Raw genomic sequence first — 14,584 nt, 5'->3', positions numbered from 1 at the left:
AGCCTTGAACTGCCAGCCCACAGAGTTTGGAAGTCTAATAGGTAGATGGCTCTTCTCAATCTCATGTCCTGCAGCAGCACCTCACTTGTAAGGGGATTATGGTCAATTTGGCAGCTCTTTTTACTGAAGAGGTACCGTCTAGCACTGTTTACACCCAGTACGTTGCTGGTTTTGTCCTACAAATGTACACCAAAAAGCTCTTGTGCTGCCCTGTCAGTGGTACTCAGCTTACAAAGAGGAGCAGACAACCTGAAGAAAGTTTGAGTGACGTCTTCAAATGCTTGCCATACTTCCCAAGCCTTCTGATTCCCCAATACCATTGAAGAACGACATAGTGTCACAGCCTGTAAGGCTATGCAAAATGGGCAGACAGGGTGACTTCTCTTGGCCAATGGCTTTGGCAATGTGGCGATACACTTCACGAGCAGAAAAAAACGCAACACAGCTGGAATGAGAAGCAGACTGTTTGGCCTCCTCTACATCCATGGTGCAGGAAATCAGCCTGTGGTACCCTTCACACAAAAGATGAAAAGTGACATTTTTATTTGAATGTATTTGAATAATGTTTACTATCTCAGAGAGTCGGTCAAAGCCGGGTTAGCAAGTCTTCACACAACAGACCAAAATGAAAGAAAATTGTATTTCATGAATTCGTATAATTCTTACTGTTTCAGGTTAAAAAACAAACAAACACAGTTTCCAGTGACCCAACTGATTCTGGAATCTTTCTGACCGCTACATTTATTCGCTTCAAACAGTCGCTAACAGAATGTTGACCATAGTGAGGGTTCGTACGTTAAACCCATCAAATTCACAGAGGTCGCTTACAAATGATGTGCAAACATGTTCCAATTAATACAAATAAAAAAATCTTACTGTTAAGATGTATTAGGTAACAAACCTTGATACAGTAGTACTAGTGAAATCGGCTCCCTTCTGTGGCACCGGAATAAATGCAGAACGCTTGTTCCCAGGAACCGGCATGTGGTGTAACTCTTGTATATATCCTGTAAAAATAAAATTCACACCAATGCACGGTCAACTTAAAATAAGCAAAAGGATGAGAAACAAGCAACAAACCAAAATTGTAAAACTCAAAGAGCGGTACCTCTTCATTTTTCAAAACCACTTATCTCATTTGATTAGCATACACTGTATGCTTTTGTCTGTTACCTACCGTCTTTGAAAGTTTGATCACAACACTGTAAAGACATGGGGAGTGGAGTGTTTTTATCTCCAGCTGGTCAGCCTACCCTCACTCAGTTTTTGACTCTACCCCTCCCCACCTTATGGAAGTCCTTAACGTAGGCAGGACTAATCATTTATCATACCATGAACAATCTCTTTCTCCTCGCCTTTTATTCAAAGTTCGTTTAATCTGTTTAAAATCACCAGCGTGGCGATCATGATTTCCTTACTTGTAATCAACAGATAGATCTAGATCTATCAGCATCACAATCCAGCTGATGAGCTATTGCAAGATTACTCTGCATTTCAGCGCTTCACCCGATGAATAACAGACCCCAGGGGAGAATTAAACAGTAAAATGATGTGACATTGGTGAATGGATGCGTATTCTTGAAAACTTACCTTCAGAAACGTTGTTTTCGCTCAAATCAAAACACGCAATGTTGCGGAGGCCGCCATCTTGAATTTTCATGCTGCGGATATATAAAATTCTAAAAACGATCAAATTAAATACCAGAACACAAAAATACCCATAAGAGTATTTATGTCATGCATGTGTTATCAGCAGACAACTTCTGGTGCATGGTAAACCATTGAATTTTACATTTGCTGAGTTGGGAATATTTACTGCTGAGCGCTTTTGGTACGAATTTCGTCTGCTGTAAATGCAGCCTTTTATTCCCTATCAAAGACAAAAAAAACAATTTCTGAAGTGGCTCTGTATCTGAAATCCCTTAAATAATTATAAGGAACAATACCACAAAGTATGATGTTTGTTGCAAGATGTGAATGATTTATGAGTGCGTCTGCAACATACGAGCCCCACTACAACAGTTTGACACTGGAGCGCTGTCCACGCTTTTTTTTAAACGCACGAAATGCACGGGATTTGAGAGGAGTTTTGCGCTTGGCATTTTCCAAATAAGGATATCCTACTATGAGTACTACGCTGGAATACTACAATGAATTTTCAAACGGCTACACTGACTTCGTCTTTCCTGATCGAAAGGGGGTGTATTGTTGATATTTGTAGATAATAGACTCTGCATTTTAATGGTGAAATGGCGATTTCGGTATAAAAATGTAGACAAGGACCTTTAACACATGTGCCTAAAATTAGGAACAGATGCCATTTCACCACAAATACTGTCAGTCTGACAAAAACGCCCAGTGACACTGAACCCCTATCCCTTACAGAACACATTCAGTATACATGTACTCACTTCCTTTTGTCTGCGTTTAGTGAAAGCAGATCGTTCTGATGACATTGGTATCCGGTTTCTGACCTCCTGTGAGTGGTCAACAATTGTCGGAACTGGAACTGCGTTTTTTGTGTGCCAGGTTTTCTTGCCGGCTTAACTGCGTTCGCATTGGAAGAAAGTGTTGCGAAACACAGCACATCGTGTTGACCGTTTCCAGTTAATCAGTTTTGCTGCAGAAGTTGTAAGCCCATCGGAAAAAGGTGACAACTGATGCCTGAACCTTTTTTCTATACTTCATAACTATCAGCAGCCGTGCGCATTCCTTCGGTGTGTTGTTGATGCTCGATGTAGGCAAACGCCCACTTGAGCGTAAGCTGTAACTTTCGGTTTCCGGACACTAGATGACGTCACAGCCGGTTCTCGCCTACTGGCGGCCATTTTGAAGTCTCGTGTAGCAGACGAATTTGGCGGTTTTCGAAGAAAACGTTTTTATTTAAATCACAATGATAAAGCTACGAATCGGTGAATTTCTTTACATTTTTGGCATCTTCAGGTGCATTTCTTTAAACTTCAGTCATCGGTTAGTGGTTCTAATAACCTTTAAAACAGCATGGTCTGGTCCTTTAAATATGAAGTTTTGTAGGCCTCTGACGTTACATGACTCAAAGAAGGGAAATCCAATGTCCAATCGATACATTGGTGGTTAGCTGCTTCTAAATAATGCACTTTTGGAATCGCATAATACCAACTTACCATTTTGTTGCATTAAGCTACTATAATTATCATACAACGCAAACTTACCAATTTCTTTGCATACATAATGATTATCAGATCACATGAACTTACCAATTTCGTTGCATCTATCATCGTTCAGATATAAGAGCAACCTTCCAGTTTAGCTTGCCAATAATTGTCATCATAAAACAGGACATTGCCAAGGCAGTTGAATCTATAATCGTAGTACTTCAAAACAACTTACCAATAAAGTTGCATCCATAAAGGTTATCGCAAATGTAATTGCACGGCGACCCGCATGGCGCACATCTGTTTTTTGACAACTCCCAGGAGTGACCGGGAAGACACGCTGTAAACAACACATCTCATACTTTTAACATGACCATCTTGCCCGTGCGAAGGATCATGTAAAACCAGTAGATGTCTGACCTTGCTTTTAAAATGACTTTGTCTTCCTTGTGAAGTATTTTGTAAAACCAGTAGACGTCTGACCTGGCTTGTAAACTGACCCTGTTGCCCTTGTGAAGGATCTGACATGGAAAACCAGTACATGTCTGACCCGGCCTTTAAACTAACCCTGTTGTCCATGTAAAGGATCATGTAAAACCAGTATATGTCTGACCCGGCCTTTAAACTGACCCTGTTGCCATGTGAAGGATCATGTAAAACCAGTAGATGTCTGACCTCGCCTTTAAACTGACCCTGTTGTCATGTGAAGGATCATGGACAAATAATGAAGGTCTGAACAGGGTTTTACGAGACAGGCTTTTACGAGATAAAGCAATCTACACACCGAACACATCATGGGGGTTCACAATTGAATAGCAAAATCGTTGATCCTATAAAAAGCCCACGCATCTCTTGTTTCAGTTACATATCTAAAGAAGCCTAAATGTTTCAAACGAGATTCTTGAAAGCACTGCTATTCAATGTACACTGCTTGTAGCTCCAAGTTCTGAGATAAAATATAACAAGAAAAGCAAATGCTTCATACGACTCTCCTTCGTCGTGTCCAATAGGGTTTTGTCTTAAAAGGAGGATTCCACTACCTATGACACCGCCCCTCCCCCCCCCCCCCCCCACCCCCAAAAAAGAGCTGCCCAAGCTTCATAAAATAATGTTCAAGAGAACTTTCTCGTCTGACTGGTTGACACGAACTTGATCCTGTATCAATCCATTCAACCCGAAGAATATTTCACATAATTATATTCAAACCAACCTCCTTCCCACCACGATCACTAGCCTGACATTCCCAACATCAACCAAATTCTTTTTGAAAAAAGAGATTTTTTTTTAGCAAGAATATTCAATTATAATGATTACTCATGTTCTTCCCAAATTGAGTTTTGGCTAGCCCAGACAAAATATGTATACTCAGACACTTGAGTGACCTCATTTCTGACACTATAACATTATAACATGATGTCATAACCAAGAGTCTAGCCAAGACTGTGAGACCAAGTCAAACAATGACATCATAGCTAAATGAGGTCAAGATTCTTTCAGTAGTGAAAATCTCTTTCAGCAAATGTTCATGCTGGGACTCAAAAATATGATGAAAACAAGCCAAATTGGTCATGTCTGCTGATTATCATCACCTACAATTTCGTGAAATTTGGAGGCTTTTGCTCCCACAATAACTGACAAAACCTCAAAGTAAAGCTTTTACAAACATGATCCCGCTGTGACCCCAAAATGAGACGGGGGTCAATAAAACTAGGCTCACGTTAGTAGATAACCTTTGAAGTGTTCAGAGTTTCCAAGCTCTAGCTTCAAAAACGCCTGAGATAACGTCAATGTTGAGTTATCATGAATCTAACATGATCCCGTGTATACTACATTGGGGTGTGCACGTTAAAGATCCCACGATTGACAAAAGGGTCTTTCCTGGCAAAATTGTATAGGCATAGATAAACAAAAATGTCCACCAAAATACCCGTGTGACTTGGAATAATAGGCCGTGAAAAGTAGGATATGCGCCGAAATGGCTGCGATCTGCTGGTCGATGTGAATGCGTGATGTATTGTGTAAAAAAATTCCATCTCACACGGCATAAATAGATCCCTCCGCCTTGAGTCCGAGTCTGGAGATACGCGCGCGATATAAGACTCCATAAATCAAATCAAATCCCCTGTGACCCCAAATCTTGACAAGGGTTCATCAAACTTACGTCAAGTCGGTAGATTATCAAACCCTAGAAGTGTGCATAGTATCAAAGCTCCAGCTTCAAAATCATCCGGGATAACCTCAACGTTAAGTGTTTATGAAACAAACATGACCCCGCTGTGACCCCCACTTTTGACGAGGGTCAACCAAATGGGGTCACTTCTTGAGATCATCAAACCTTAAAAGTGTGCAAAGTATCAGAGGTTGGCCGTCCGTCCATACAACCGGACACATATGAATCATAATACTCACCAATTACTCCAGTGAGTCAAAAACAGACAAAAATATCATAAACGTTTGTGTCCGCTTGCAATTTTTCAAAACAAAATGGTATTGCAGTCATTGTTGTGCGTCAACGACTGGACCAAAAGTAAATGTCCGGGAACACATGTGTTAAAGCAGTGCCATCGTTCTGCGACATCTTAAGGTTCCATGTTGTGGGATCAGATCCCCACACACTTCTTCTCATAGTAATATATAAAGTTTCAACTTTTATTTTCAACAACAAATAAAAAAAATATTGTTAAATTTAATTCACTTGATAAAAGGTATTTCAAAAGAATTTTAAACAGGTGTTGATAGGGAAAAAATGATATAGACAGCTGATTGTAGGGTTCTTTATTCCCACGTAATGTTACGTGGGAATGAACTCAGCCATAAATCGAGAACGATTATTTTGGAGATTTGATTTCCACATTGTAAAACAAGTTACGGAACGAGTTTGTGTGTATCTATTGATGGAACAACCTGCATTCCTCTCTTTATTACACCCCCGGTATAGGGGTGTGTATAGGTTTCGCTCGATGTGTTTGTGTGTTTGTGTTCGCATATAGATCTCAAGAATGAACGGACCGATCGTCACCAAACTTGGTGAACAGGTTCTATACACTCCTGAGACGGTCCTTACAAAAATTGGGACCAGTCAAACACACGGTTAGGGAGTTATTGGTGGATTAAGATTCTACAAGGACTTATAGCGGGACATATTAATGGTCAAAGGGAAATAACCTTCTCAGTTGGTGGCAGTGAGAATGGTTATTTTCCTTTGACCAACGGGGGTGTTTTTCCTACCTCGGAGGAATTTCTTGTTGTTCTTGTTGTTCTTGTATTTTTATTTTTATTTTTTCACATGTACCCCCCATGGGGTTTCTTGAAATAAAATTTGACTTGACCTTAATCACGACTGACACCTTCTATCCTTGTGTGCGTGCGTGCTGGTATGAGTGTGTGTGCGTGCGTGTGTGTGTGTGGGGGGGGGGTGGATGGTGGGTGTGTGTGTGTGTGCATGTGTGCGTGTGTGTGTGTGTGTGACCATCCCGAACAAACGTCTCACCATAGATGGAGAGTTCCATGAAAATGAGAAAATACCACTCGTCCCTGCCGGGAGGAAACTCTTCCTTCTGCATCATCACGTAGCGACCGCGAATAGGAGTTTTGCAATTGTAGTCATTTCGAACTGCGGAATCAACAGAAGAGACAAGTCGCGTAAGGCGAAATTACAACATTATTTCAGTCAAGCTGTCGAACTAACAGAATGAAACTGAACTCACTGCATTTTTACAGCAAGAGCGTATACTCGTAGCATTGTCAGTCCACCGCTCGATGCAAAGGCATTGAAATTGAAAAGAAGAGCGGGGTAGTAGTTGCGCTGAGAAGGACAGCACGCTTTTCTTTATCTCTATTCTTTTTAACTTTCTGAGCGTGTTTTTAATCCAAACATATCACATATATATGTTTTTGGAATCAGGAACCCACAAGGAATAAGATGAAATTGTTTTTAAATCGATTCCGGAAATTTTATTTTAATAATAATTTTTATATTTTTAATTTTCAGAGCTTGTTTTTAATCCGAATATAACATATTTATATGTTTTTAGAATCAGAAAATGATGAAACATAAGATGAACGTAAATTTGGATTGTTTTAAAAACAATTTTTATTTTACAATTTTCAGATTTTTAATGACCAAAGTCATTAATTAGTTTTTAAGCCACCAAACTGAAATGCAATACCGAAGTCCGGCCTTCGTCGAAGATTGCTTGGCCAAAATTTCAATCAATTTGATTGAAAAATGAGGGTGTGACAGTGCCGCCTCAACTTTTACAAAAAGCCGGATATGACGTCATCAAAGGTATTTATCGAAAAAAAGAAAAAACATCCGGGGATATCATTCCCAGGAACTCTCATGTCAAATTTCATAAAGATCGGTCCAGTAGTTTGGTCTGAATCGCTCTACACACACACACGCACAGACAGACAGACACACACACACACACACATACACCACGACCCTCGTCTCGATTCCCCCTCTACGTTAAAACATTTAGTCAAAACTTGACTAAATGTAAAAAGAAGTCGCGTAAAGTAATATCAAAACATTCAGTCAATCTGTTAGCCTGAAACTAAAGTAAAACGAGCCGGTTTTGACGAGACATCAAAACGGGACCAAATTTCCCAAACCCGATTTCGTTAATTTTGCGCACATGTTTAGAATCACAATGATATATATTTTATTTCTTGAATTCAGGATGAAGAATACGATGCGATCATTTTTAAATCTCTTATTCAAATGTCAATTGTAATTAGAGCTTTAAAAAATGATAGCAAACAATCCGATCAATTAATGTGTAAGCTTCAAATAGTCTGGACCTATAGTCAAACATTGCTTGGCCAAAATGTCAATCAATTTTATTGAAGAAGGCTGTCACCTTAATGCGAGTTCATATTTTGGAAAATCCGGGTAAAACGTCACCACGTACGTGAAGAGAGCGAGAGAGAGAGAGACAGACAGACAGACAGACAGACAGACAGACAGACAGAGAGAAGGGAGGGAGAGTGATAGAGATAAATGAAATGACAAGAGAGAGAGAGAGAGAGAGAGAGAGAGAGAGAGAGAGAGAGAGAGAGAGAGAGAGAGAGAGAGAGAGAGAGAGAGAGAGAGAGAGAGAAGGAGAACAAAAACAGGAGTAAGCAGTGATCTGCTTTTTTACATCTGGCCCTCGCCCTAAAGAGGGACTAGTCTAAAATGGCTAAAGAATAAGAGTTGTTCTTTGCTACAGGTGACAAGTAGGGGTCAGCTCACACGGACGCATGTTTCAATACAGTCTAGGGGAGAAACTGGTCACAAAGTACCTAGTACATGCCAGAAAGATAGGAGAATCGCCACAATCAAAGAAAAAATACCACAATCATTAAATAGATATGGAAATATTAAGATTTACTGTGAAAATGCTAGCAAAAATGGCGACCAAAAACGGGAACGCACACTAGGAGCGTCTTTGCTGACTTACCTCCCGTGCTGTGTTGTTGATAATAGTCGTGTCTGTGCTGTTTTTGTTTAAATAGTATCTAATAAAACTGATGCAGTTCTTGATATGTTGCAAATTATTGTTGTCCTTGTGAAATGCGAGAGTGTTCTGAGGCGTAAACTGCATACGGCTGATGTCACACATAGGGAACCCCACTTCGATCAGCGTATCACTCCAAATGAGCTTCATAGTAGAAAAGCAGATACACTACTAAAACACAGCATAACAGATATATAAGACTGAGCCAGAATCATTGAAATTTACTTCCTGTATAAAATATTGCAATCACATTTGTTCACGCCGTCGCATATGAAACGCATGTTACCCTCGCCTTCGATTCAAAGTAACTCCACTCTGACTGAATTACCATCGAAACGCAGATAACGAACTGGTTCGGAAATTACACGCCACACATGTATGATATTTTACACACAAATTTCAACTGTGTTGTTTCGCAATAAACAGCCATAAACAAACAAATGTGGCGCCGTCACGTCGCCTCGGAAGGAGAAACGCAGGTTACCAAGAGATTGTTTCCAATACCTGTCTGTTTACAATCATCGTTTTTCACGAGTGAAGGCTCTTTGCCAGATCTGGTGAATTGGAAACTGTCTATGAATGTTTCATTTAATGTCACATTTGTGTCGATATTGTTACCTTTTGGCTCATAAATGAAGTCAATCGTCGTGTTATCCCAATGTGACTTCTGTCGGCATACAACTTACGGTGCTTCGATCATTGATTGAGAAGAATCTTCTGATGACACTAGTTCATTTCACAACGCGACTGCAGATCTGCAAGGAAACTTATGACAGGGGAAATAAGCTTAACTGAAGACGAATAAGCGGAGTAACTGTTCTTCAACGGATTGCTCTCACTGATCTAAATATTCAGATGATTGCTCTGTTTGTCGTCTGCTAGTCTGCTAGTAAGTAGTCTTCCGTCGTGTAAAAGTCACATCTTTTTCGACTGTGTGCGTGTTGTGAAATGTTGATCTTTGATGATTTGGCAACATAACTTCGCTAAATGTGCTTCGAGGGTATCTCCCCGCCATTTGAAAACGTCTTTTAACAAGACCATGTTTCGACAGCCCAGACGGGGAGGATCCTCGATAGCTCACAGGGTATATAATGCTTTCCGCCGTTGTTTAAAGAATCCTTTCAAATTTGCTATTCCAAAAGTACCCTATGACACAACTCAAGTGGCAATGAACATTCTCTGCAATTCCCGTCTCAGTCCGTGCAGCCGTTTCGGATCCTATCGTCATCATACAAACACACACACAGACACACAAGAACCAGCTTTAAAATTTAGATTATGTAAGAACCATGTGAACCAGTGATTTTTTCTTATGTAGGCCTACATCAGATACTTCAGTATTTCTGCTCTATGAAAAGCTATATTTCAAAAACAAAACTAGAAATTTGAATGTTGACCACTTTTCCCCCTTTCTGTCACCAGTACTGAAGAACAACTCATAAACAAGTAAAGGAAACAACTGCTACATAATTATGAATAAACTGAAGTAAGAAAATACCATAAATGTACATACAATACATTGCATTAATGAATTGAGTTCATTTGACGTGAATAAAGTATTATAGAGTAGATTGCACTGACGCAACAAGCCTGTCAACGCCATGCCCATTATCATACACTGCATTCGAAAACAAAACACAAACAAAGCAAACAAACAAAACAGTAAACAAAACAAAAAATAATGAAATGATACATTGTTCAAAAGCACCGGTTGTTTGTTTTATCAACCTTTCTAGCGACAAATAGTGTTTATTTTGACTTCATGAGATAAGATGTCTATTTGGTCTAAAATCGTTTGCGCTGGTAGTTTATCGCAGGATTGTCGGAAGATTGTTCCAGAGCCTGCAACCTGAATAAAATAAACTAGACTTGAATATGTCAATCCTAGGTAGAGGAGTGTTCAATCTCATCAATTGGCGTGAATTTCTCAAAGTGAATTTGGAGAATATGGTTTTAGGTACACAACCATGAATTTCAATGAATTTGCTCGAAAAATGAAGGCGTGACAATGCCGCCTGAACTTTCCTAAAAAGCCGGATATGACGTCATCAAAGACATTTATCGAAAAAAGGAAAACACGTCTGGGGATTATCATACCCAGGAACTATCATGTGAATTTTCATGAAGATCGGTCTAATAGTTTTTTTCTGAATTGCTCTACACATACACACATACACACACACACATACAGACACACAGACACAGACACAGACACATACACACTCACACACACACCACACCCTCGTCTCGATTCCCCTTCTAAAACATTTAGTCAAATGTTGACTAAATGTAAAAATTGGAGCAATGCATTATTAAACGGGGCCATAAACGGGCAGTTTAGTTTCAACAAGAAGTAAGAGGGGATCGAAGAAGTACGCATTCAGATTCAATACACATATATACATATTTATATACATAAGTATTCAGAGAGAGAGAGAGAGAGAGACAGAGAGAGAGAGAGAGAGAGAGAGACAGACAGAGAGACAGAGAGAGAGACAGGCAGAGAAAGAGGGAGAGAGAGACAAAGAGACAGACAGAGAGACAGAGAGAGAGAGAGAGACAGGCAGACAGAGAGAGAGAGACAGAGAGAGACAGAGAGAGAGACAGAGAGAGACAGACAGACAGACAGACAGACAGAGAGATCAAATCAAATCAAACCAAATCAAGTTTTATTTTAGGAGGGTTGTGGCATAAGCAATATAAACGAGCTTCTTTTCAACCAGCCCTCGCCCAGAAAGGGACTACTCTAGTCTTATATACATATATATATACAAACGTAAAACAATTACAAAGGATAACCATAAAAGTAAAAAAATAAAAAATAAACAAGTCGCGTAAGGCGAAATTACTACATTTAGTCGAGCTGTGTAACTCACAGAATGAAACTGAACGCACTGCATTTTTTCACAATGACCGTAGTACGCCGCTCGTGCAAAAGGCAGTGAAAGTGACGAGCCTGTTTAGCGCGGTAGTGGTTGCGCTGTGCTGCATAGCACGCTTTTCTGTACCTCTCTTCGTTTTAACTTTCGGAGCGTGTTTTAATCCAAACATATCATATCTATATGTTTTTGGAATCAGGAACCAACAAGGAATAAGATGAAATTGTTTTTAAATCGATTTCGGAAATTTTATTTTAATCATAATTTTTACATTTTTAATTTTCAGAGCTTGTTTTTAATCCGAATATAACATATTTATATTTTTGGGAATCAGAACATGATGAAGAATAAGATGAACGTAATTTTGGATCGTTTAATTAAAAAAATAATTGTAATTACAATTTTCAGATTTTTAATGACCAAAGTCATAAATTAATTTGTAAGCCTCCATGCTGAAATGCAATACCGAAGTCCGGCCTTCGTCGAGGATTGCTTGGCCAAAATTTCAATCAATTTGATTGAAAAAATGAGGGTGTGACAGAGCTGCCTCACTTTTACAAAAAGCCGGATATGACGTCATCAAAGACGTTTATCCAAAAAATGAAAAAAAACATCCGGGGATATCATACCCAGAACCTCTTATGTACAATTTCATAAAGATCGGTCCAGTAGTTTACTCTGAATCGCTCTACACACACACACGCACAAACACACATACACACACACATACACACACACACACACGCACACACACACACACACACACACACTAAGACCCTCGTCTCGATTCCCCTCTATGTTAAAACATTTAGTCAAAAATTGACTACATGTAAATAAGAGAGACAGAGAGAGACAGAGAGACAGAGAGAGAGAGAGAGAGAGAGAGAGAGAGAGAGAGAGAGAGAGAGAGAGAGAGAGAGAGAGAGAGAGAGAGAGAGTGAGAGAGAGAGAGGGAGAGATCAACCAACAATTCAAACTCCTCAGCACTGCGTCGTCCGTCCCGAATTCGTAGCACACTTCTCCATTAATCGTGACCACTGTATTGTAGTTGCGATTGTAGTCAACTGAAAATAGTCACAGAGAATGTGGGTTAATCTCCATCAATCTATACCACTGTATTAAAGTTGCGCGTGTACACAGGTGGGGAACTGTTCCGCATCATACCCGTTGGGAGCGACGTGTTCTGGTTGTAAACCAAACTAGGGTCATGCTGGCAGATTATCAAACTCTTTTAGTGTTCAAAGTTTCAAAGCTCTAACTTCAAAAACACCTTAAATAACATCAATGTCAGGTTATTATGAATCGAGACCCCGTATGACCCCAACACTTGACGAGGGTCAATCAAACTTCGGTCAAGTCAAAAACAGGAGAAGACAAAAACATATGTGCTGTGATTTTTGATTCAAGTTCAAGTTCATGTTCTAGTTTTATTAGTCCATAACCCATGGGGGCATTTTGAACAATAAATACAATCAATACAATCATGATATATGCTATTATTACCAATTCAGTGCCCCATATGGCTTTTTGACCAATCAGGACGGATTCTAGGTGACCCTCTAAATGCTATAACGTTCCCTTTTTGTTTATCAGGCTAAAAAGAAGAGCAAACGCTCGATCGAGTCACTTTCGCAGTTCTGAATATTATATGAGGCATCAGATGGACAGGAAGAAATTGCTATTCACAACACAATGAGTCACGTTCACATAAAATTTGAGCCCGGTCACTTTTATAGTTTCCGAGAAAAGCCCAACGTTAAGTTGTGTGTTGCCGAACAGAAAAGACTAGTTATCTCCCTTGTTTTTCTGATAACGTTCGTAAAAGGCTACAGATGTAAATACTTTGATGTAAAGAATAATCCTACAAAGTTTCAATCACATCCGATGAACTTTGTCAAAGATATAAAATGTCTAATTTTTCCTGTGACCTTGAAAAAGGTCAAAGGTCAACGAAACCATCGTTAAAGTGTAGAGGTCATTGGAGGTCACGACTAAACAAAATATGAGCCCGATCGCTTTGATAGTTTCCGAGAAAAGATATAAAATGTCTAATTTTTCCTTTGACGCTGACCTGTGACCTTGAAAAAGGTCAAAGGTCAACGAAACCATCGTTAAAGTGTAGAGGTCATTGGAGGTCACGACTAAACAAAATATGAGCCCGATCGCTTTGATAGTTTCCGAGAAAAGTCCAACGTTAAGGTGGTGTCTACGGACGGACGGCCGGCCGGACAGACTAACACTGACCGATTACATAGAGTCACTTTTTCTCAAGTGACTCAAAAATGAACAAGACAAAGTAAACATTTAAATCAGCAATATCAGTGTGACTTATTCTAAAGAATGACACTTCAAATGCTGTCAGATAATACTCTCTTTGTCTAAAAAAAAAATACCGAAAAGCGAGTCTTGTCGGTGGGTGCTTTACGGAACAGCGAGGCACCGCCCATCCTCTGAGTGTGCAATGCCGACTCGCTCACTTGAAATCTAAATTATCAAAGTTCGGAAAATCAAGCGAAATTGGGTCACTCGCTTTACGTCAAATGTATCTTTACGTCATTTCCCATCCATCTGGAGTCGGTTCTATATCTGTCGCTCTCTGTTCAACAAGAAAAAAGGAACGCGGCAACCGAAACGCATGTTCAACATGGTTTGTTGTGTGTCAAACGCATTTGACCTGTGAATATTCATCACGTAAGGTGTGTTACTCTGATTGGCTGACCCAGGTCACGAGAATTCTTTGACTGACAGGCATAATCAGGTAGGAGCGCTCCAGTTCCCATTGCGGCTGTTCTGTCTAGTTCGCGGGGTCGCTTCGAAATTTGTTTTGGTTGAATTAAACGGTAATAAAACCGTTATTTCTAATATGCTGACTGTTATTAAATGACAGACATGTCTCACAAACGATATCAGCATTCGCCTAAAAGGCTCATGCTTGATATCTTTTTTCTCGACATGTCTGTTATCATTTGCTATGTTCCGAGGCGTCGGTCATCGGTCATAGACCGATTTAGGTTGTAAAATGACCGATTGCAAACACCGCTGTCCCGTCAAATGTCCGATCCGATCG

The 14,584-nt window shown here is 39.8% G+C and overlaps 1 protein-coding gene and 1 long non-coding RNA gene across 2 annotated transcripts in view; both read right to left on the bottom strand.

Moving 5' to 3' along the window:
* LOC138970599 (uncharacterized) overlaps positions 1–14,584 on the bottom strand; it is a 142,719-nt gene that overhangs the window by 104,787 nt on the left and 23,348 nt on the right. Inside the window, exons 5-7 of the mRNA XM_070343064.1 lie at positions 12,486–12,581; positions 6,625–6,747; positions 3,370–3,474 (exon numbers count right to left, since the gene is read on the bottom strand). Coding sequence (XP_070199165.1) covers positions 3,370–3,474; positions 6,625–6,747; positions 12,486–12,581 — 324 coding nt within the window. The remainder of the gene's footprint in view (positions 1–3,369; positions 3,475–6,624; positions 6,748–12,485; positions 12,582–14,584) is intronic.
* On the bottom strand, positions 424–1,751 carry LOC138970597 (uncharacterized). Its single transcript, XR_011457007.1, has 3 exons — positions 1,591–1,751; positions 902–1,007; positions 424–512 (listed from the first exon to the last, which is right to left on the bottom strand). It is a non-coding gene; the product is annotated as an uncharacterized lncRNA (long non-coding RNA).

Source organism: Littorina saxatilis, linkage group LG7 (assembly GCF_037325665.1).
Source record: "Littorina saxatilis isolate snail1 linkage group LG7, US_GU_Lsax_2.0, whole genome shotgun sequence".
NCBI classification, from domain to species: Eukaryota; Metazoa; Mollusca; class Gastropoda; order Littorinimorpha; family Littorinidae; genus Littorina; species Littorina saxatilis.
This window is presented reverse-complemented; position numbering and strand designations above follow the sequence as displayed.